Raw genomic sequence first — 24,101 nt, 5'->3', positions numbered from 1 at the left:
TCCACGTACATGTAGACGCAATCTTCACGTTGTCTGTGTCTGTAGCATGGTGTTGTGTGAACACTGGTTTCATTAATGTTTTTGAGATGACACTGTGCATAGGTCTGATATGTAAAATTTAATGTAACAGTAATATCACACATTCAGTGATTCATTTATTGACATAAAAAGGAAAACATTTATTTTGGCCGAGAGGTCTCTAGTGTTTTGTTTTTTCGGTCTGGACCTCACAGGGATGCTGCACATACGAGTCAGTATTTTGTGCTATTTCATTTTTATACCAAGTTCTGTTTCTACAGTTGTGGACAATATTTCTTCAGGACTAAGTGTGATATAAGAGCTCTGTCCTGTCATAAAAGAGAGGGAAATGCTGTTAGAATAGAGCTTGCTGCAACCCAGAGGAAGAAGCAGTCCCTCTTGACAAACTTTTGGCCAAACATTTCTACAGTGGTCCCATTTTTCCTTGTCTGACATTGGTCACCACCTTAGCTTTGTGGGCCGTCAGTTTTTTTTGCTGTGCTGTGTTTCTTTCTCCAGCTCATTCTTGTCTTTCAGCTTTTCTTTTTCCACCCGTGCGTTTGTCTCCACACAGACTTTGTCTTTCCGCTCTTTCTCCTCCTCCTCCTCCGGCTTCAGCCCATGCAGCTCTAACTTTGCTCTGGAGAACTCAACAGTGGCCTCTGTCAGGGATTCAGACTGTTGCTTCTCCTTTGTGTTATTTACGGAGGCGAGTCTATCTCCATCATCAACAAGCCACTCCGTTCTATGAACCTCCCCTTCCTCCTCCACATCTGCTGAAATCCTCACACAAACTTTTGGGGCATGAGACAGTTTGGGAGTCTTAGGAGCACCAGGCTCAGTGGGGTTCATTGTGGTCTTGAGTTCAATTTCCTTTGAAGCTTTTGGTTGCTGCATCTCTGTTTCCCGCTCTGGCTTTCGAAACTGTCTTCTGAGCAGGACGATGACAGCAATGATGAAGAAATATGCAGAACCACTGAGACAAGTGATCAGACCCAGGAAGATGATCCTGAAAATAGAGATGAAAAATCAAAGGCAATAAAGGGCGGAAATCTGCATTGCTGTGGTGTGGTGGAAACAAATTATTACATATAATCATAACAAACACTTTTGAGCAAAGTTGTGTTAGCAATCATGTTCTACTGTGGCGCACCTGTACATATCAGCATCGTAAATGCGACATGCACCTCTGCCCCCACACTTCTTCATCGACCACTTCAGGCAAGTCGAATCAATCAGGGCCCCAAAATACACCGGTGCAGGAATTCCACCTACAGACAAAGAACCACCCAGAACATTGCGATGCAGACAAATACTGTGTGTAGTGGCAAATTTGCTCAGTTTACTCATTAAATATGTGTTTTGAAAATGAGTTGATTAGGGAGGATTAGGAAAAAATAATGGGATGTGAAAAGTGGAGCCTCCAAAACACCTGGGAAAACCTGAAACTCAGATCCAGTCTCGTCTTTTGTCCGTCTAGTGACTGTTGTTGCTTTTCAACTAGTCCCAGGACCTTTGGGTTTATTGATATTGCTGCTGTGATACTTCTTGCTTTTAGAAGACCAGTGACATAGAGCCTTCTGACTTGTGATTCAACATGTGCCTCTCAAAAATATCTCTCATATTATCTTATTTTGACTGGCACACACCAAACTAATACAAAAATTATGCACTCAAACTAAAGGTGACATTTTTACCAAGGGAATTAGTACAGACATTGAAATGTACTTTTCATGCAACTGGAGGAAAAGAGGCTCACCAAGAGTCCTGGTTACCAAGGCCTGGATACCCAGCGCTAGTGATTTGAGCTCTGGTGAGATGCATCTGTAATTATAACACAAGCTCACTGTTATAGATCATTCTATAGAAAAAGTCTATCTTTGACAGTAAGAGTCTCTAATATGCATAAGACTGGTAGAATTCCATCAAAACAATGATATGTGATCACTGAGGCTCAAATTTTAAGAAGAATATTTCCAGTCCTCTTGGGTGCACAGACCGTATGATGACCATGTAGCCCGGAGTGGCTCCCAGAGAGTTGATAAAGGAGCTGAGAACAGACACAGCCATGTAGGAGGTGAAACTGCGGCTGCAGTCCTTGGCGTGCGGACACTGGCCCAGCTTCACTGACGTACTGCTGCCTGCTGGGAAGGAGGCTGACACGCAGCTGCAATTGTGAAAGACCTGGTGAATAAGGGACAAACAATGCAATGTAGTGAGAGGACTTACTACTCTACACTTTACAGAAAGAAATACCACGAACAGCTAACATTAATTATTCCAATATTTGCCACCTACATACTAAAATAGAGCATCACAATATAGATATGCCCAGTCATTAGTTATACAGTAAGTTTTGTCTGGAATATAATGAATAAAATATTCTCAATTTCTGAAAAATGAATGAAAGGGAATGAAAGAGAAAGAAGTAGATGATCTAGTTCTAAATAATTTTGAAATTTTTGTGACATCAACAGCAGATTCACACATTAGGATAAATGGGTCACAGAAAGAAAAATGAGAAAATGGAGGAAAATAACAAATACAAGGACCTTTATTTGCTGAATGAAGACAGGAGAAATGCAGCTGAAAGCTCTGAAAGCTAATAAGTGGACCTTTGATCTTAGATTATTTTGTTACATACAGTAGTGAATGTAATTTTGGGTTAAAACACAATGTGTGCTTTGTTGAATCCATTAGCAGCTGTTGTAAAATGTATATTTCAGAGAATAACAGAAACATCTTAGTTTTTCATCATCATAGTTTTCCATGCATGAAAGATTAAAATACATATAATAATATGCTACTTCATGTTTGACTTTAAAACAAATAAAAGTTCATGCATATATGTAAAATGGAAGAGGCCCCACTGTGTTCTTGCCGTATCCACTGGAGCCGAGGCAGCCAGCCAAACATGGAGAGATGTAGGTGATGCCGCTGTCTGAACACACAGGGTCCCACTCCTCTGCTGAACATGAGCAGTCTCTGTTACAGTCTGCGAACAGCATTTCACTGCCATATGATATACCCTCTGTCCTGCAAGGCAAAGATAATTTATATTTTATAATAGATTTTAAAAATGTAAGAGTTGATGATAAAGAACAATTGCAGAAAATAGAAATGTCAATTTATTTTGAAGCTGAAGGGTTCATATGTTTTGTATCCATTCATGTCTCAGCACTGACCCATTGTATGAAATGGTGAGGCCAGCCACGGGAATGTTGTCACACTTGGTGCCAAACTGCAACAGCAGGAGGAGGTACGCCATGAAGGACGTAGCAAAGGAGAGCTGAGCCCCCGACACCACACTCAGCTTATACCTCTTCATCAGCAGCCCTCCCAGGAAGATCCCCACTGCCACCGCTGGCAGGTTTAACACACCTAGGAGAAACACTCAAAGGGGTCAGGACACTGGGAAGCTCTTTGTACGTGAGCATTGGAGGCCTCACAGATAACTTCTGACCTTTTTCACTTTATCTCAGAGACCAAATACTGCTTAATCATAGAAAGCTTTTCCTACAGGATAAATACAGATGTCTTGATTCATTTAAATATAGTCAGGCATTTAGCCTTGACTGAATTAGTCCATTTTTGGCTCCTGTTCATACACCTTTCAGCCAGCTAGCCGTGTTAGCTGGTTAATGTTAGCTTACACTGCCAGCTAATAAAACCACAGATGTCATTTCAAACAATAAAAGCAGCAGTCAACTTTCTTCCTTCATCCATTCTGTATATTATTTGATATTTTTCTCTCAGCTCTAATCTATATGGAGTTACAACTCTACATAGACTAGATATGTTGTATGTCTACAACTATGTCTGACTTTTCTTGGATAACACAGCTGTAAAAACATGTTTTTTGTTTGTTTTTTTTTTTTTTTTTTACCTATGAGGAAGTTAGCTCTGGATGCAGACTGTCCAAACTGTTGTTCCATGTATTTGGCTTTGAAGGTGAACAGGCCGATGAAGGAGTTGAACTTCAGGATGCTGCCACAAAGGAGCAAGAAGTAGGCAGGAGTTCCTAACAGGCGCTTCAGGGACGGAAGAAACCCTGTAGAAATAAAATATTAAGTATGTAACAATGAACTGGAAATGCAATTAAATGTTATCATTATTCTGTCATGAAGATTTTTTTTACAGTACCTTTTGCGATTTCAGTCAACTTGAGGTTGTGGTTGGTGTTGAGGGCATCATCTGTCCCGTCTGGGGTCTCACGTGCTGGGGTTGGCTTGCTCTCGTCTTCCTCCTGCTTGGGCAGCGAGCGAGGCAGGAACCAGAACGGGATGCTGGAGATGAGCAGGAGAGCAGAAGACACCAAGAAGCCCATCCACCAGGCACCCACCCAGCGGGCATCTTTTGGAGTGATGGTCACACTTTCTGCATGAAAAGAAAAGAGTTTCCAAGTGAGCGCACAGCAGGAGCATGGAGCCTAATATGTGTGTGGTGTAATTTCAGTCTGTTGCTTCCTTTTGTGTGAAGTGACCATATTGGACACCAGACATTATTTGGGAAAGACAGGCTAATTTTGTCCTAATTAGCAGGAAAGGATGAGACACTCTACTCTCTAGTAACGACACTGCCGACTTAAGGTAGACTGATTGAGTTGTTTGACAAATAAATTATTGATTTTACTTATTTATCTCTGGAAGTCAAGACATTTCCAAGAGGGCCTACAGGGACAAAGTGGAGTCCAAAATCACTAAAGAGATTGATGGAGGCACCACAGCACATCACTTACACCCAACCATTCGGGATATCACACACAGCTATCCAGCATGCAGACTGGTCTCCTTGTTACTGTTTTGAGAAAATACAGGAGCATGGCAGTACACCAGAATTATGGACAGTTTTTACCACCAGGTCATTTGGCTTCTCAACTAAATTCTAACTATTGCATATTACATATTTGCTTACCTGCTTGTCTGCACTGTGTGCTACACCCGCCCAATTCCTCATTTTCATATATGTATGAATTTTTTATCTCAACCTATTATTATTCATTTTTTAAAATCTTATTCTATATTTTAATGGACTAGTGATCTTATTGCTGAGCTGACCCCGTGTTTTCTCATCCAACACATTTCATTGTACCATTGACCCTGCATTCACCTACAGCTAATAAAACTGCACTGAACTGAACTGAATTCCTCACAGGAACGCTCGGAGAAGTCCTCACTAACCTGTTCCGACAGGTGTGCAGTCTATTTTTATGATGGCATGTCAAACCTTTGCACCGTGAGCAGCAGGCTTGGTCAAAATGCGGCAGAACCAAAGCTGCAGCCAGGTCCCTGTGTCAACGTGAGATTTTAGTCAAAAAGCATTCTTTGGTTTAACTCTATGGGAGTTTCCAAACCATCTTTACTTTTGAGTACACCAACTTCAAACACATAACCACTGGACTAGTTGTAGATTTTTAAGTGCTCACACAGTAAATGTTTTACTTTCTTAAAATCACAAAGGTTTTTAATTCTTACTGCAACAGCCAATACGATGGTGGATGCCGAAAGAAATGCTAAATGAGAGAGTTACAGAAGATAGGGCAACAGAGTGGTACAGGAATGAGCCCAAAAACCTGGAAGTAAGTTAGCATTTTAGCACGCCCGGTTCCCTCATTTCAGAGTCAAAGGGGTTTTGGTTAAATTCCTGAAATAAGGTCTGTGGTTTTAACACAAGCTCAAAAAATTTTCAAATTTTATTCTACAGCATAAAATCTGTCAGTAATCCCCAACTCCTGATGTTCGAATCTTTTATGTGTCTTAAAAAAGACGGTTGCTAACGAGAGTCTGTTGATGTCTGACTGTGGTGTAGTTGGTTTATAGCCTAACATTTGCTTTTTACTTCTGGATATTGGATTTAAGCTTCAAACATCAGAACAGTGGTGTTCATCTGTGAAGATTATCTAATGAACTAAACTTTTGGATCATAAACTTTTGTTTATGACGGTATATTTTCTGTAATAATCCAAAACCCACTTGAGGGTTGGACTACAAAAATACATCATCCCTGCAGTTGTCTCAGATGTAACGTCATGACTTCCACCTTCTATACTTCTCACAAAACATATACATTACACTCACCCATATCCACATATCCAATGTCAACATATAATTTGGCACAATAGGAGCCCAGGAGGAAACCAAACATGGGACCCAGGAGAGTAATGGTCTGGAGACATGCTGCCAAGGACAAAACAATCATAAGATTATCATTTAGTATGATGTGTTCTAGAGAGGAAATGAAAGAATGAATGAAAATTTAAGCACAGCAGGGATAAGAGTTCAAACTTTAGTTTAGAAGGAAGGTTTAACTTATTAAAGGAATACACATAACTGTAAAACTACAAAACTCTTGAATAAACACAAAGGAAAATCAATGTACATATTGTATACTCCTTAAGAAATACACAGTGTGTTGAGGAAATACTATACAGATCAGCCCCTTTCAGAATCCCACTGCAAACCCAAAACAAGCAGTAAAGTCTTACCGATGTAGAACGGTGAGTTTTCAGCTTTTGCAAAGTCATCGATGTAGGAGATGCCCAGAGGTGTGACTGGGGTTTCTCCGATCCCCCGCAGAGCGTTCCCCAGGAACACATAGATCCACATGTTGGAGCCAGATTCTCTCACACAGGCTGCAGAATAACACACACACACTCATACGTTTGGGATTCATGATATTGATTTCATCACAAAGACCTGATAAATAATGATTTTAATTGAGGCAGAAACCAAAGTGTTATGTTAATGTATTTGTGTGTCTATACTGCAACAACGATGTTTGACCTTAAAAACTGTCAGGTAACTTTTTACATTATACATGTTGAGGTTTCAATCCATCACTTCAGAGTTTGGACTGCATTGTTCACAGATTCTCATGAAAAGTTTGCAACTAAAGAAAACTTTGCTGCATGTTTATCTAAAGATTTAATAAAAAAGAAATACATCAAACTTAGAAAACCCTTTATTCTCCCTTTATTCCCCTCACATGTCCCTCAGAGAGAGGAAATAATGTCTGCTACCTCAAACCAGATGTATGAATACAGTCTGGTGTTGATTAAAAGTCGTTTGAATAGGACTGCATACCTCTACATTGTATGTGACTTCCATATTATGTTTCTTTCTAAACGCATCTCATCTGAATGGCTGAACGAGATCAATACGTTGCATTCTGTTTGTGTATGACATGTTTTTTCTGAGGATAAGAATTAATTATGGCCCAACAATAGAAAGGCTGAAGCAAGATTTCAACTGTCACCCACCTCAGGGAACCAGAATTAATAGAAACAGTGAAAAATACATGAAAAGAAATGCATCCAAACTGAATTTATTTTCATGAATACTATAGACGTCTGCTTATGTCTGTCTAAACATGTTATTCTCTCTTTCTGTCTCCTCCTGTTGGTTTGCTCTGCAGTCTGTACAAAGACTGATCAGTGCGAGGCTGTGAAAACTGTGTCTCTGTTGAATTCTGGTAGTAGCGATGGGGAGACTGTCAGATTTATATTTTGACTAATCAGCCACCCAAGAAGTGCAGCTTTGGTGCTGAGCCTTTCAGTGGCTGTACATGTACACTGCATGGGAGGTGAGTGGCTTTGGAGGTCAGACCAGGATCAGTGCATTCCAGGGTTGGTTGAAAGAACACCAGTGAGTTGTTAAGGGTTTTAACCAGGTTTATATACAAAAGCAGGCTCTTTGTTTTTGCTACCCCTCTCTGTTGACCAGAGGGAAAGTCAGGGGATACCAAAGTTAATAGCTCATCTCTGTGACCATGAATGCTCAGAAATACATGACTGCACTGCACATTTAAACTGTAAATAAATAAACAGCACTTCAAATTATTGATATGTTTGTGGAATCATGTTGAAGGCCTTCATTTTGTCCCAACATATAGCTCTCACTCTTACCTGTGTTGTCCTCTAAAGAAGGCTCTATCTGAATTTCAGGTGCTTCTGATGTTTTCAGAGGATCCACACAGGCAGCGATGTTCATGCTGTCATTCTGGAAAACCTGGATGACTGTGTCATACTTATAGCTGTGAAAAACAGCAGTGACAATTAAACATTAAACAAGATTATTCGGAGGATTTTATTCATCATTTTTTAAGTTTCTAAAGTCAAGCGTTTGTTGATGTTACCGTCCCATGAAGAAGTGTGTCAGGCCAGTGAGAAAGGCCCCCACTGCCATGAGGAAACAACCCCCGGCGATGAGTCTGGGCCGATGCAGCTTGGCACCAAAATGGCTGACCACAGCTAGGAACAACAAGTTCCCTATCCCCAAGAAAGCGAACCCAAGAGAGCAGAGGAGAAAATGTGTACATTTAGAAAATCATCAGCTACAGAGTGAGGGGAATGTGCAAAAGATCAGACTTAGAGTTTGACTGTACCCATCTCAAAACTGCCATCTATGAGTCCAATGTGGGTGCTGGAGAGGTCAAAACGTCTCTCGATCTGAGTGATGGAGCTCTTCATGTAGGTTCCTGTGAGGGCCTTGGAGAAATAGGCGAAGGACAGCGCCACAATGAACAACTACAAAACAAAAAGGAGGGGGAAATATTAGCATATAGTCATCCACCTGAGAACCAAAATGCACCATACAATGTTTGGTTCATGCCACGACATAATAATCATCTTGACTTTGAAACTGTTCCACCTCCTCCACAGCAGCCTCCACTTGCTTTACTCTGTGTGTGAGCACCCTGGAAATTCTTTATTACGGAGTTAATTCCCATCAGGGATTACAGCAGCTCTCCGGCATGTTTTGCTACATACAGTATTTGATGTATTATTCTGTGTGGCAACTATAATTTCTCCTGAAAAGCTAGACAGAAAATGACCTATACACACTTATATATGAAAGAGGATGAGTCAAGTAATGGTTCAGAGCCCATCATGAGGAATCTGAGAATATACAGTACTTTGCAACCCAGTATCTATAGACTGAACTGAAATCTATGTGGAGAAAGAAAGTCTGAGCTAAAACTGTTTTGTAAGAAACATTCCATTAACTCACTGATGATGACTACTGTGTAGTGCTGCAATCAGACAGGGCCCGAGCTCACGACTGACACTGAAGTGTCTGACAAACGTTGATATGCTGATCTAGAGTAAGAATTTGGTCTGTCAAAATTTTCGAAAACAACATAAGATCAGCTCTTAGCTTGATTCTAGCTGCTTTCCGGGGAAAACATATCTCTAAAAATGTTGTTTGCCCCAAAACAGATGTGTATCTCACATTTGAAGCAATTATCCATCCATCATCTATACCAGCTCAGCCCCTGCAGGGATGAAGAGTGAGCTGCTGCCTGCAGCACACACTGCTGAGAGGTGGGCACAGCGTGGACAGGCTGTCAGTCTAACACAGTTCTGACACACGTTTGTGTGTAGGAAACTAAAACACCCACAGGACAACCCAAGCAGGCAGCTGTGCCAGGTCAAAGTTTGAGCCCAGAGTTAACAACTGCAGCACTGCGCCGCCTTTTAGGCTTTTAACTGATGTTTTTATCCAGTGCAATTTATACTGAGTGCAGCAGCAGAATGAAGAAAAACAGATTTACAAGTAACCGTGTGAAAGAGATGTGTTGATTACAGATTTAGTACTTTGAGAGTGGAGATGCCAGGGCGTTTGCTGGTCTTCTGGTCAGAGACACACAGAGCCTGCTGGCTGGTCATCCTGTCTCTGTCATCTGCTGCTTCTTCCATCCCTGCTGTACCCTCAGTGTTTGTCAGCTGGTGAATCTACAGGGACCAGCACTCAGGGCTCTGCAAGAAAAGCAGCATAGACAATACAGTGTGTAGAAAAAAAGATAGGCAGTATGCAGTGGTGGCATGTAAGTACAGTAAATAGATGTGCACATGTAGTGTAGGATTTTCATGTACTTGTACTTTAGTTGATTATTTCCATATAATGTTAACTTCTACTTAAGTACAGCTAAATACATTACAGTACATACAAAAGATATGATGAATATGCATAAACACTGTTAGAGACTGACTGAATTTATTTAATGATTAAAAAACACATGTAACACTGCACTGCAGTCATTACACACATCAAGAAATCACAGAGGATAAGGTCATTTTTGCCCATTAGGTTACTGAATTGAAAAGGTTTTAAATTTGTTGTGCTACCTTGTGAAGTGGCTCTGACTGTCAGAGTTAATCAGATATTGTGGAACCATATTTTAACTATTTTATAGGTGAGTATCATCTTGATATATATATTTTATTTTTCCACCATCAACCAGTTAAGCTTTTTAAAATGTGTAGGATCAAGATGTGTCAGAGGATGGACCTTTAATATAGCCCTAATTTATTTATTTTAAATCAAATTACTTTTTGAAATAAGTACCACCTTGACCACCTACATCAGTAGAGATATGTGATATTAGTGAATAATTATCAAGCGTATTAATATGATGTTTAATACTGTAACAGTAACGTAAGTAATTTTACTTCTAATAAGCATTCTAAGCATCCAAATCAAAATGACACCAGTGCATCAACATTTTTTTATCTTCTGTTTCTTATCAAAACACTTCCTCATGTGCAAAAAAAACAGTCCCATCACTTCAGACTCACATGACTGTGACGTGAGTGAAAACAGAGGACCTTTAACACCAGACACCACCTGTGGAAACTCCACTAGCGTCCTCCCTTCACAGTCCTCTCAGCTGCAGTCAGGAGCTGAGTCCATATCAGAGAGAAAACCAGTTTCCAGTGACAGCTATGATTTCATTCAGGTTTTAGCCTGGTTTAGACTCCCATCCAAAGCCACACATGCATACATCATGTAAACAAGAGAAATAGACAGAAAAATCACTACTGCAAAGAAACTACTGAGGAAGTTTAGTAAAATACCTAGTGCATCTCCAGGCCGAGGGGACTGGAGTCTCCCCTCTCTTCTTCTGCTCCTCTTTTACACAGGAGACAGACCTGCTCTCCTCATGCTCCTTTTCTCCTGTCTGAGGGCAGAGCTGTTACTTGGAACCAGTGGGACAAAAGGCCTCGCACATTTTCATTCCACACACATGCCTGCCAGGAGGGGGACAGCAACAAGAGAACAGGGGGAGGGTTGAGGGGGAGACAGATTAGTAACTCCAAACTAGGCCATTTCGATTTTTTTTGCCTCACAAGGTAAAACATCAGGTGCTTGTTGCTGTTACACAGGAGTCCACTTATTTTACACATTAGATTGTGTTAAAAGTAACTAATCAGTGTCATGATTGTTCAAACTGTCCTTCATGCATCAGCAGATACTGAACTGGATGACTCTGATGAGGACCTCAAAGGTGGAACAGTGTGTTCAGTGTAAATGTGGCAGGGAATGCTCTGTTAGTCCAGTAACCCGTGGGGGGTTCAGGCAGCCTGGTGGCAGGTCACACAATCAGCTTTGGCCCCACACAAATTCCAAGGATTAAGATTTAGAGTCATCACATTCCTGCACAGCAACAGTGAAAGAGGTGTTTACCACTTCCTCTCTCTGAAAAATTATACTTCGCTCCAATATTGTGCATTTGTCACTGTATCTAGTTTCAGGTACATCTAGACAGGAAAGCAGTTGGGAACTAGATCAGTTTTACCTGATGCATTTAGTCAAATAACTATATATACTTGTGTTTTGTGCAAGTCCACGTGATTTTTTAAACTCTACAAAACAAATCTTCCTAATTCTGACTGGCTCTGGTTAATAAAATCTATGAAAACTAAAAACAGAGACACTCTTGTGGCATTGCAGTGCTGTTCAATGGTTATTTTGTTGTATAGAGCACAGCCTACTGGTGAAAGCAGACACTGCACTGCCCCACAGGGTCATCAGGAGCATTACATTTGGGAAAAATAAAATTAAATGGATTACTAAAATCGTAAATGTAGAGGAGATACAAATTAAAAATAAAATAACAACATAAAATACAGAAGTTATTACACTGAAGTGTAGATATGAAATTCGGTTATAAAAGTAATAAAAGTGACTCCCAATCATAAAATATCATTATCACCAGTCATGACAGTTGTAATACATTATATAGCATGGTAAAAGGTAAAAAAAATAAAATAATAAATTAATTAAAAAAGAAAGAAAGGGCATGTTAAAAAAAAGAAAAGGAGGTCACTTTTGGTCTAATAAAAGAAAGGGGAAACTTATTTAGTGAAGCTCAAAGTAAACAGAGAGGAATCAAAGTCTGATCAGACCAAGTTATATAATTTTCTATAACCTTCAACTTTAAGCATGCACGTGTATAAGTGTAAATATCAATGCACACGTGCACAGAGAATGATGATGTAGTGTTGTTGTCTACAGATTTACTCAGAAACATAGACAGAGAAGTCAGTTTACCTGGGAGTAGTCCTCACTTATCTGTTTGGTAAGACAAAGGGGTGTGTGTTAATAAACCTGTTTGCTATTTTTCCTGAGCTTTCTAGCCTCCCTTATTGTACCTGCTATAAGCACTGTCATTGTGTGAGCATGTTAGCATGTTGACTTTAGCAATTAGCCCAAAGTACTGATGCTAGCATGGCTGATGACTCTTATTACCAATTACATTGAGTTGAGGGTAGAGTGGAGTGATATTTCTCCGGCTCATCAACACATGAGACTTTTATAAGTAGTCATGTGATCTATAGTTAGTATTGAAATATTGATTATAGCTGCTTTAATAGGACAGTAGCAGCTTTATAGTGGGATCAAAACAGCACATGGAGAAGATGTCACATGTAAACTGAAGGGCAAAAAAGTTAAAAGTTAACAGGTGAGACAACACTGTAACAGGCTTTTTATAAAAATAAATAAATAAATAATATATATATAAAATAATAAATAATAAATAAATCTGTGAATAAATATATTGTGAAATTTGGTTTTTAATGCTTACAGATATGCTTCAAGGACAATCAACAAAATTGTAAAAAAAATAAAAAAAGAAGAAGACGCAAAAAGGCAGAAATGATGATAAAACAAAATACACAGACACAATATAAACATATCTGACTCAATATATAAATTCTTATTAATAATAATTATATATATTAATTGCTTATACATTTAATCAACAACTAGTGTATAACAATAAAAACAGTCAAGTGTAAGTCACACTCCACTCGCTCTTCGTCCACTGTTCAGACAATAGTGAACTTTTCCAGACAAACAGTGGTGAGTCAGGATTATGTGAACGTTCATGACCTTCTTTGGGATTTGTGTAAAATGATGTGATGCAACAAGAAGTGTGTGCAGTGTCAAAAAGGTGAGCTATCTAAGTATGTAAAATGTTGCTGGGTCATATTGCTAACAGTCAGAATAAAGTTGCCATCCTACATGCTACAAAAACTTTTTGTAGCATGAAAAAAAAGCCTTACTGTGTCTCACATAAAATGCAAGTATGTATGTATAGTAGTAGCCCAACATGGTTCCAAGGACAGATGATATTCACATTTTTAAAAGACACTGAGATCAATTTCATTGCGTTTATTTTACAAGATGATATGGTCTGTGAGGTTGCGCCACAACCACAGTGACTAAGTACAATAAAGGCTATGATGTTGTCAGTGTCCAACATTTTTGAAAACTGTCTTTAAAGAATAGTTCTACATTTTCAGAAATATGCTTATTTGCTTTCTGGCTAAAAAAAACCCACAAGAAACATACATACAAGTCATACAAAAATGTATGGATGCGTGCATGCCTCACATCTTGTAGTTTTTACTCTTTGGCTTTGACAAACCAGTGGGCATAGCTGTTGCAAATCTCTGTGCTAAACAAAGCTAACAAACATTTGGCTGTAGTTTCATATTTCAGATATGAAAATGACTCACTCTATCACTCTAATTCTTGGCAAGACTGGCAGAACATTTTTTTCGAGGTTCCTCAATCTTTTTCTCAATCAGAGCAAGCAGGATAGTCTGAGGATGCATACTACTGAAACAAATGCAAATAAAGAAAATGCCAATACAAAGCTTCAACAGCTTTGCATCTGTATGAACATAGTGCTCATAGACAGACACTGTCAAGTATTACTTGCTCACTTTGTGTTGCTTTCACTCACTCAATCAACCTGTAACAATCACAGGCTTCATTGTGAATCTGCACATCTGCCTGGCAAAAGCAAAGCAAAGCAAGCACACTTCTTCAGCTCTGCTGGCACAGGTACCATTTACAGCAACGTATATTTAAGTAAAGGGGGTCTTGCAACAGAAATAGTCACCTAAATGAAAAATCAAATCTCTGACAGTCCTAATTATAGCAAAAACATTTACATTATGATTATCCCTTCATAATCCCAATTTTGTCATATATTTACGATGGTTTATATACTCATCATGTCTAAACTCTACATTACTTTTTTACTAAACCATTACATGCTCTAAATCCAAACCTTAACCATCCTCAGTGTCTTCATAATAACACAGTTCACTGAGGACAGTGAGGACGGCTGTATTATCTCACAAATTCTCACCCATAACTGAAAAACATGAAAGAAAACACTGTCATTAACTGATAACAACACTCAAGTTGTCTTGTAGTAGTATTTAAAATGAAATACTGTACATATTTTGTATACTGTATACATGTTTGCCAAACTATCACTGCACATTAATCACCTTGAGTGTAAGGCTGTAGGGTGAGACATTGCTATCATATCCTGACCTAATGCTATTCAAGTATAAATGGTGGACACGAGCCAAAATTTCCCAAATATCTGACATATTTTCTTCTCTCTTCCTCCGACATTGACTCTGAAATGTTTCATCTTCAGTGAATCTTGGCTGATGAGGTGCTTTGCCCACACTGACACACTCAGCAGCACATAGTATGTTCCCATTATGGTTTGGTACACGAGAAATAAAGAGAAAAAGGCCTCTAAGTTTACATGCTGTCCCCTATTACAGCATTTTTGTTCAGATGTGGATTGCATATCATTTAAAAGTGCTGTATGCAAATTTTTGCTATCGCTACATAACTTAAATTAGCATCAACAGGGGTTTATAAGCATTGAGAATTTCATTCCTTTACTTACTAAGAGCTGTCTGCAGCTTTGGAAAGCAACACCAATGTTAACTCTTGCTTTGCTTCTATTTCTGTCTCCTCTTCTACTGAAGTTAGCATGCTAACCAGCACGATCCAGTCCATCCCCTCTTGTAATACTGTTTGTCAATAGTAGGTGTGGTTCACTGCAGCGTCCAGTCTGCCCCCAGTCCAATATAAGAGGACGAAGAAGCAGCGCTGCCCAGAGGTGTATTCCAGCCTTGTGTGTAAAAGCAGCAATGGCTGAAGTTCACGTAAACAGCTGTTAATGTTAAGATTGGTTATGTAGTGATAGCAAGAATGTTCGTATAGCACTGACATGTGAATGTATTAAAATGAAGCCCTGCTCAGGATCTTTGACCTGTGAAGTGAACAAAAATATTTTTTGCACAATATCTGTGTAAAAAAAAGAGGTATACTGCTTGAAGGCCAAAGAGCATTGACACTGTACCATTACCACATTTGGGTGCAGCACAGTAGTTTGGCAACTAAAAATACTGTATGTGTTGTTCACCTGCATTACACAAAGATGTTTCTCTCCTTAAACATCTCAAATCGTGCTCTCCTCTCCTGTCCTCTCCTCGTCTTCTTTGTTCTTGGCGATGCTGATGTTGGCGTGCCCGTTGACCGCCCCATTACCCTCCTGTCCATTTTCTTTGGCCTGATTCCTCAGTGCTAACTTCTTCTGTCTCTTGACAATTTTGATATAGAGACCTCCCCACAGCATGTTGGCCAGGAAGTAGAGTCCAGTAATCAACCCCATGAATGTCATTCTGGAAGGATATTTTATTGGCGATCTTTAGTTGTAAACAAACTTGAACATGAAGGTTTTGTATAGTTAAATCTTGTTTGAACCGCTGTACAAATATTTAAATAAATCATATAAAATACCTTAATACCTGTAACATTTTTATCACTATGGTGTTTGTTCATATTGCACATTATTTAATATTTTCAAAGGTAACAATGTAAAATTGATTTTGCAAGATGCTAAAAATATTTAAATATTTTAAAAATATTTTTTTCATAATATGTATTAATGTTATTTGACTTTCAACTTTCAGAGTAAATATCCTGCTGAAATGTTTAAATTAAACATGTCTGGGGAATATTAGTCTAGAAAAAAAAGGACTTGTTTCAGTGTACCTAAAGGCATCAGCATCGTAGAGTCTACATGCTCCTCGACCTCCACACTGCTTGGTACCCCACTTCAAACATGTTCGGTCGATGAGTGCTCCAAAATAAATAGGAGGAGGTATCCCACCTGAAAACACACAGTCACATGTGCTTACACTTGTGCACACAGGCTGAATATTATCAGTGCTCTGTTATGTCATTTCTGTAACAGAGACTAAGTCCAGTACTTACCCAGAGTTCTTACTATCAGTGTCTGCATACCCAAAGCCAGTGACTTCAGGTCTTGCTGTATGGACCTGGAACATGTGTCAAAAGTCAATATTAGAAGTAAATGTAAGCATAAGATGCTCGTGATGCAGTTTGGTAGCTTCCTTTCTCCAAGTGAAGTGTGTGGCCAGGACTTAACTGTTTACTTTTCAATGCATGAATTTTGTGTCTCATTGTCTAAATCAGACTAGACCAGAGATTAGAAGTCCGCGTTTTGATTCTTGTTGACACCTTTTCATGCCGAAAATCAACAGAACACTGCAGTGGAAGATATCATTATACTCAGTTGTAATAGAGCCATTAACTCCTTCAACTTTAATGTTTCTGACCTGAGCAGTACAATGTATCCTGGCGTGCCCCCGCAGGCAGAAATAAAAGACCCCACGACGGACAGAGCCATGTAGATTTTAAATATGCGATCGCAGTCGCTCTTCCTGGGACACTGGCCCAGTACTGCAGACGTGTTCATGCCTGGAGTCATCATCTCCCCAATGCAGGTACAGTTATGAAACACCTAAAACGAACCAGAGAAAAGAGAGAAGCTGTAAATAATCACCTTTTACTGTAGGTGGGTTGTGCTGTTTATCATATTTGAGAAGACTTTGATCTCTAAAATTAAAGAGCTCATTATTTATTTAGCTTTGATATAGGTTCATGAGTACATTCATGCTCCCAGAGGGACAAAACCTAATTTTAATTATCTTTTACTGTCTCAGGCATATCAGTGCTCTGACTGTCAGCTGCTGCCTCACCATTTCCTTGCCAGTACCAGTGGAGGTCTGGCAGCCAGCAAGGCAGGGCGAGGTGTATGTCATGCCGTTGTAGGCACACACCGGGTCCCAGTGCTTCATTGAGCAGGAGCAGCCCATATTGCACTGTGACAGCAACGTCTGTGGGTTGTAGGACACCTGAGGAGCCCTGGTGCACACATGAACAGACGTGACAAATTTAGACACTCACTCATTCATTGACCTTCATACAGTAACTATGTCAAAGGCTGATTCACGTGCCACTCACCCCTGATATGAGACGGTGAGGCCAGCCACCTCTGCATTTTCACAGCGGATGAAGACCTGAATGGCGAGCAGACAGAAGGACCCGACAGAGGCAGAAATTGACACCCTAGCTGCTCCGATGACACCCAGCTTGAAACGTTTCAACACAAAACCTCCGGTGATGATTCCCAAAGCCACTGCTGGCAGGTTCAGTATACCTGTATGGATTGATGCAAGGATGGATCAATATGCTGGAATTATTTTAACACAAAAATATCCACCTGGTCACAACATTGGGATATATTGTCATAATTGGATTGGTTGAACATTGGAGTGGTTGAACAGTAGAAATATGAAGGGAACTGGGGAATTATGAGACAGTGTAATGATGCCTTGGAAGGTTGAATAGTTATAGTAGCTCAGATATGATAATCAAAGTTTGAATTCTTAGTGTTGCCAGTTACAATTAGCAATTTATCTTTTACCTTTTTACCTATTTATTAGTGACTTTTAACCAATTATTTCAGCAGCTTTTATCTAACCATTTTAACTGTTTATTCATAACTTTTAACTAACTCTTTCAATTTTTGCATACTATTAGGTAACTATTTTAACCATTTACTATTTCAAAATTGCTTTTAACTCACTATTTGAATAGTTAATTCATTACAACAGCCAACTGCATTCATAATAATAGGTAACTGTAGAACAATGACTTTAAACCATAAACATTCCAACAATAACACTGTTAGCTAGCCATGCTGGTAAACAGTCATTAAAAAATAATTATAGCTCAAGGTGTTATTTTACAGACAAACAAACACACACAAAAGAAGAGGCCACAGTGGGCTACTTACTGCTGACATGCCAAGCCAACTTTATCTCTCACAATCACACTTCCCTTCAATAACATCATTGTTTCAAGTGCAGTAAACGCAGAGTAAGCAGTCAGTTGTTGCTCTGTACCTATGAGGAAAATGGCCTTGGAGGCTGATTGGCCATAGATCTGCTCCAAGTACTTTGGCTTGAAAGTGATCATGCCAATGAAGCCGTTGACAGCCACCAGATAAGTGAGGATCATCAGTGAGAAGATGCTGTTCCTGAAGAGTCGTTTCAGAGACGGAATAAAATCTGGTGAAGCACAAAGACAGAGAAATAGTTTTATTGAGCTACACAACTGTGTTTTTTGCTTATTTGTTTGTTATCATTAACTTTTTTCCCATTTTGCTGGATTAAAAAAAAAAAATTCATTTACAAAAGAGAATATTTTGGAGACACTGTTATGATATAATGTTGTGTAATGTACTATGCTGCTCCTACATGTCTATCTGTCCTGATGTGTCATTCAACTCATGCCCAGATTGCATGGTGGTTAGTCCAGAAATCAGGGTTACTGGTCTGTGCTTGGGTTTTTATTGGCTATACCTGGTTAATGATTAAATGCATTAACTCTAAAATGGATTTGCACAGTGACACATTTCTTGGTGTTTGAAGTCTCAGAAGTGGATTAAGTTAATTGTAAATGACGCCTCCTTGATGAGTATTTCTTTGAACGCTGATCTTTATGTCAGGTTGGTTCTAAATTAGTGATGGAACAGGCTGTGTGGTACCTTTAGCCAATTCCTGGAACGTTACCGGCTTCTCTTTCTCCTCTTGTTCCTGGTTTTCCTCTGGGAGGAAATTCTCCTGCTCCGCTACTGTGGCGAGCTCTGTGCTCTTACTCTTACTCTCGCTCTGCTCTTGGCCCTGCTTGGGCAGAGTCTTGGGCAGGAACCAGAACGGGATACTGGACAGCAGGATCAAGGTGCCAGTGACAATGAAGCCCAGCCACCAGGCCCCAACCCAGCGGGAGTCCTTATAGTTAATGGTGATGCTGTCTGTGAGAAAGAGAAGGGCGAAGACAGCAGATTGTGACTCTAATCCAGGCAGTAAATAGTGAACTAGTCCAACTATGTCAACAAGGTGAAATGTTGGGAAACTGTCTGGTCTCTGGAAGACAAACCACTGCTTTTTAACTTTGCCATGAAGGTTTAAAGGGAGGAGGGGTTGGCTGTTTTGCTGAAGGACACTTTGATGGCAGATTTCGACACAAGGGAAACTCTGTTGCTCACCTCAACCCTCTGTTAGAAATAGGTCTGGACGCTGCCAATTTGCCTGTTTAACTCTTATCAATGTATGAAATAAATAGGTAAACATTAATGATGCAAGGTGAGAGTTTTTGCAGGGTTGCAATGCCACATCAACACATTTTGTACTTCTTTCCCCTGATATTGAGAAGTCCCATACCTAAATCCACTGATCCAATGTCTACATAGATCTTGGCGAGGTAGGACCCGAGCATGAACCCAAACATAGGTCCTAAAATTCCCACTGTATGGATACAGGCTGGCAAACAGAGAAACAGAGAGAGAATGGTTGAAAATAAAAACAGGAGGAAAGTGTGTTAAAGGTTGTAAAAACTAGCACAGACAACAGGTTGTAAAAAGTAACTAACCCAGATAGAAAGGAGTGTTCTCCTCTCTGGAGAAATCATCCAGGTAGGACACACCCAGAGGCATGACAGGAGTCTCTCCAATCCCTCGCAGCATGTTTCCCAGGAATACATATATCCACATGGATGAGCCAGCTGCCTTCTCACAAGCTGAAGGGAAGAAATTGGACTTAGAATGTGAACTGAAACTGCATGAAATGTTAACAATTCTTTTTTATTATTTGAGTATTTTTCATCCTCTGCTGCTGTGAATGTATTGATGTGGCACCATATCTAATCCTGAAAACATCTGAGGTTTGAATTTATTAGCTGAATACCTGTTTTGGTCTCTAAATCAGGTGTGTCATCTGCTTCAGTCATGCTGTGGTTGGACAGACAGGGCAGGATGCTCTCTGTGCTGTTGACATCTTTGTTGTGAGACACACTGGTCTCATATTTATACCTGTAAAACATCAAGGATTATTACTGAAGTTACACAATCTAGTGTTGGGTTTATCATCCTCCAGCACTCAACTGAAGCCAGACAATTTAACAAAGGCAGAACATGCCACAAAATGTAATGTATTGTCTCAATATCCTCTTAACAACAACTTTCAAAATGGCCATCAAGATACACATTCAAGGCTGGAATAGCATAAACTGGCCCCTGACCTCCAGGTTTACTGTATATCAGTTGGTTTTGGGTAAATTGAATTAAATGTAAGTTTATTAAAAAATTTGCACCGGGTTTGTTTTCAACTAAAACATTCTTTAAACATTCTTTAAATTTATGTTGCATTCAAATGGGACACACTCCTATATTACGTTTTGTCAAATCAAATTACCACTGACACAGAAACCCTCAAGCTTGGTGGTATTATTCCAGCATATAGTACTTGTTATATTGTCGTTTGGTATATGAACTGAAGTACAGTCTGCTGTGTGCACTGTGTTTGGCTTGGAGGGCACAGGGGATATATACTGTATACAAGCTCAAACTGGGCTCTAATTCATTGTGTGAATAATTGCTGGGCCACAGTGTTTAATATGAAAAGTTAAAGGAAACTGTGTACTGACGGTCCCTGGAGTAAGTGAGGCAGGGCTATGAGGAAAGATCCAGCAGCCATGATCACGCAGCCAATACCAATCAGCCTGGGACGATGGAGCTTAGCACCAAAGTAGCTAACAAAGGCTATCACCAGCAGGTTGCCTGCGGAGGAGAAGGATTAAAAATAACTGAATGAATGAATGAATTGTTGGCTCAACAGAATACTTTTTTTTCTTTATTTCTTTTAACTTTTTTTTCATCATTTAAATTTTTCAAAATATATTATTATACGTAAAAATATTCAAAAATTGCACATACCCATTTCAAAGCTGCCATCTATAACCCCAATGAGGGAGCTCGGGATGTCAAAGCGCCTCTCAATCTGGGTGATGGAGCTCTTCATGTAGGCTCCACCGAAGGCTTTGGCAAAATACACAAATGCCAGCGAGGCCAGGAAGAGCTGGAAAACAAACACAATAAGATGTTGGATGAAGCTATTCTTCATTGAAATAAGTTCAGTTAGGGGATGTTGATGTGATTAGGCTTAGAGGAAAGAGCTTCCTGCTCAGACTAATTCTCAGAATAATGTCTTTAATGTTGAAATGAATGTTGTTGCCTGTTGAAAGATGAATACATGGCTGATAATCTCTCCTCAAGGGATTTAAATGAGAGGATTAAGCTATGTTTCTGCAGTTCCAGTAATATAATGAAAGGGTTTGAAAGGGTGAAACGCCTCCCATGACAGACAAGCCTCACACGCAACACTTAAAACACATTTAAAGACTTACAGTACTCCACACCTGCCTTCAACATTGATTGGATTACATTCATTTACATTTGGTTAGAGCCATTTTAAAGACAGAAACCGGTATTTGCAAAGATTTGAGTACGTGTAATTATTTATTGTCCTTTAAGGGCAACTGTCCAATCATAGCCCAGCTTGATGAGTGTATTTATTGTAAACATTGCAAATCTAAATTTACAGCAGCCAAAAAAGTTTGATATGAACTAGAGTCACATAGATGTTTAAATCTTCTTTTTCACATCGTGTCTATGACGGGCAAAAAAAATGGATTTTGGATGCCTCAACTAAGTATAAGAAATGCTTGGATTCTAGATATAAAATTTAACAAATATTCAGTGAAACCTTCAACTTAAATCTTTGGAGACGACTTAATAATAATACATACAATAATTCTGATTGTTTTATTAGTTTTATTTTTTTTGTTTGATTAACTAGTACCAATCCAACTTGTTTGCAGCCATATCCTTTCCCCAAAGATGGTTAAAGATTAAAAGGGATTCACACTGGGCTGTAGGTCATAGACCATTCTGTAAATACACTTAGATAACTGCTGTTAAAGCCTCTCAGTAAACAACATTTAAGTTCATCTATAGTTCAGCAGGTTTCATACTTTTCCTTGATTGGGACTTCTCAAAGAAATCAGTGCAATCAACCAATATTTAATTGCTACTTAGAGCTGATAATAGTGCCCTTTTTTATATGATTAGTCTGTTATCAGAAAGCATGTAATGAATAGTCACCACACTGACAAAGTTAACAGATAAAAACAGTTCTTACATGTATATGTAAGAGCGTATACTTTTCAAACCAAACCAATTTAATCATCCTTATCTCTGTTGACCTGTCTGCAGTTTAAGACTCATAAACAGCTCTGTGCCCATTCCTCAAGCAGGAGAAAACACTCTTTTCTGTCTTTTCATGGCCTCAAAGTCTGAAATTTGCCTTTTTTGTGTTAATGCTTTACCTTTTTAGTGCCTCATTAGTCATTTATCAGGCACAGATAATGTGGACGTAAAAATACCAGTTACCAAGACAAATACACAGAGATAAGGTGGGGAGAAAGAAAAAGCATTTGGCTTGGCTTTTTGGATGTTTGTTTGAGTGTAAGTCATTCCACATTTGCAACACAGTGAATAGAAGAATATATGAAGTCATGAGTGATACTCCCTGACATTTTAAAACTAGAAAATGGTGTAATTTCACTGACCTTGAGCTTGGAGCAACAAGCCTCACGTGGTTTTTTGGACTCTACACTCATGATGCTACTGTGTGCTCAACACCAACAGCAAGGGACCTGCAGAAAGAGACCAAGATTACAAGTACATCAGAGTTTTTGAGGAAATTACATTCAAGTCACCTGATTTATCAAATAGATCTTATTAAAAATATACGAAATTGAAGAAAGCAAAGTCTAAAATGAGAGTTAAATGAGGTAACAGGATGTACAGAAAGACTCAAATCTCAGTGTAGTAGTGTAAATGAACAGAAATAATTTGTGTAATATTGTGTCCCCAGCTTTGATTTGTTGAGATTTGTTACCAAATTAACTTTCTTAGTCAGTTTTTTGATCACAATATACCAGTAGATATTATTTCCTCAGTGCATGCTAAAAAATAAGTGCAGAATTAGAAGAGTTGAAAAACCAGAAAAAAGTATTTACCTGAGAGGCAGCAGTTGTCCAGTGAGGGATGGGAGGGATGTGGTGAAGTGGCTGAAGGCTTGTTGTACCTGGTAGGACTTTGTGCTTAAAGCAAGAGCCTTATCACAAACAAACTACAACATCACCTGTAATCAGTAACCCGGCTACTCATGTGCACTTGTTGATCATGTCAATAAAAAGCCCTCAAACCTCTCAAGCCATCACGCACACAGACACGCACAGACAACACACAACACCCAAACGTGACTGCACCTGGTTGGGTAAGGTCCAGTGGGATGCATGTCTTACCAGCACCGGAAGGTTCTGGGGTTCAGTGAATGCGAACACACACAGACGTTCACGGTTTGCACACAGTCGCACATCCTCCCCTGTGAACATCACAAGCCTCCCGAGTATCCATCCTTTTGAATGTACAACAAACAGCAGCAGCATGAAGCTGGCCAAAGCTTATTTTACAAGCCTGTTGTTTCTGGTAGTTTGCTGTTCAAAGAATGAAATGCTTTCCTCTCCTGGAGAAATTCAGCTTTTGTAAGACTGGGTGTTTCCTAGGCCTGATCAAAGTCTTCCTGTCCTATTGATAGCTCCTAACAATGGCTTTTTCTCTCTGTCCTAATGCCCAAGTAGCACACATCACATCACCTGATCAGTATATAAGACATTCATTATAAATGCTCATTATTTGATTCT

The 24,101-nt window shown here is 39.4% G+C and overlaps 2 protein-coding genes across 3 annotated transcripts; both read right to left on the bottom strand.

The window, feature by feature from the left end:
• Positions 1-142: 142 nt before the first annotated feature.
• LOC108899847 (solute carrier organic anion transporter family member 1C1) lies at positions 143-11,054 on the bottom strand. Of its 2 annotated transcripts, XM_018700537.2 has the most exons (16): positions 10,874-11,054; positions 10,595-10,699; positions 9,614-9,775; positions 8,401-8,542; positions 8,152-8,284; positions 7,922-8,049; positions 6,503-6,649; positions 6,096-6,194; positions 4,162-4,395; positions 3,905-4,069; positions 3,204-3,399; positions 2,889-3,054; positions 2,018-2,202; positions 1,778-1,842; positions 1,172-1,289; positions 143-1,027 (listed from the first exon to the last, which is right to left on the bottom strand). In XM_018700537.2, the coding sequence occupies exons 3-16, from the start codon at positions 9,713-9,715 to the stop codon at positions 502-504; spliced, it is 2,406 nt and encodes an 801-aa protein (XP_018556053.1). In that variant the 5' UTR covers positions 9,716-9,775; positions 10,595-10,699; positions 10,874-11,054; the 3' UTR covers positions 143-501. The 2 variants fall into 2 exon arrangements, with proteins under 2 accessions (XP_018556053.1, XP_018556051.1); XM_018700535.2 differs by lacking the exon at positions 10,595-10,699.
• Positions 11,055-12,856: 1,802 nt separating this feature from the next.
• On the bottom strand, positions 12,857-23,567 carry LOC108899832 (solute carrier organic anion transporter family member 1C1). Its single transcript, XM_018700520.2, has 15 exons — positions 23,415-23,567; positions 22,962-23,048; positions 21,268-21,409; positions 20,979-21,111; positions 20,240-20,364; positions 19,926-20,072; positions 19,718-19,816; positions 19,042-19,308; positions 18,398-18,562; positions 17,454-17,649; positions 17,189-17,354; positions 16,766-16,950; positions 16,401-16,465; positions 16,179-16,296; positions 12,857-15,805 (listed from the first exon to the last, which is right to left on the bottom strand). The coding sequence occupies exons 2-15, from the start codon at positions 23,010-23,012 to the stop codon at positions 15,583-15,585; spliced, it is 2,082 nt and encodes a 693-aa protein (XP_018556036.1). The 5' UTR covers positions 23,013-23,048; positions 23,415-23,567; the 3' UTR covers positions 12,857-15,582.
• Between the last annotated feature and the right edge of the window lie 534 nt (positions 23,568-24,101).

The sequence above is a fragment of the Lates calcarifer genome, linkage group LG18 (assembly GCF_001640805.2).
Source record: "Lates calcarifer isolate ASB-BC8 linkage group LG18, TLL_Latcal_v3, whole genome shotgun sequence".
NCBI classification, from domain to species: Eukaryota; Metazoa; Chordata; class Actinopteri; family Centropomidae; genus Lates; species Lates calcarifer.
Note: the sequence above shows the minus strand (reverse complement) of the source record. Positions and strands in the feature narration are given on the sequence as shown.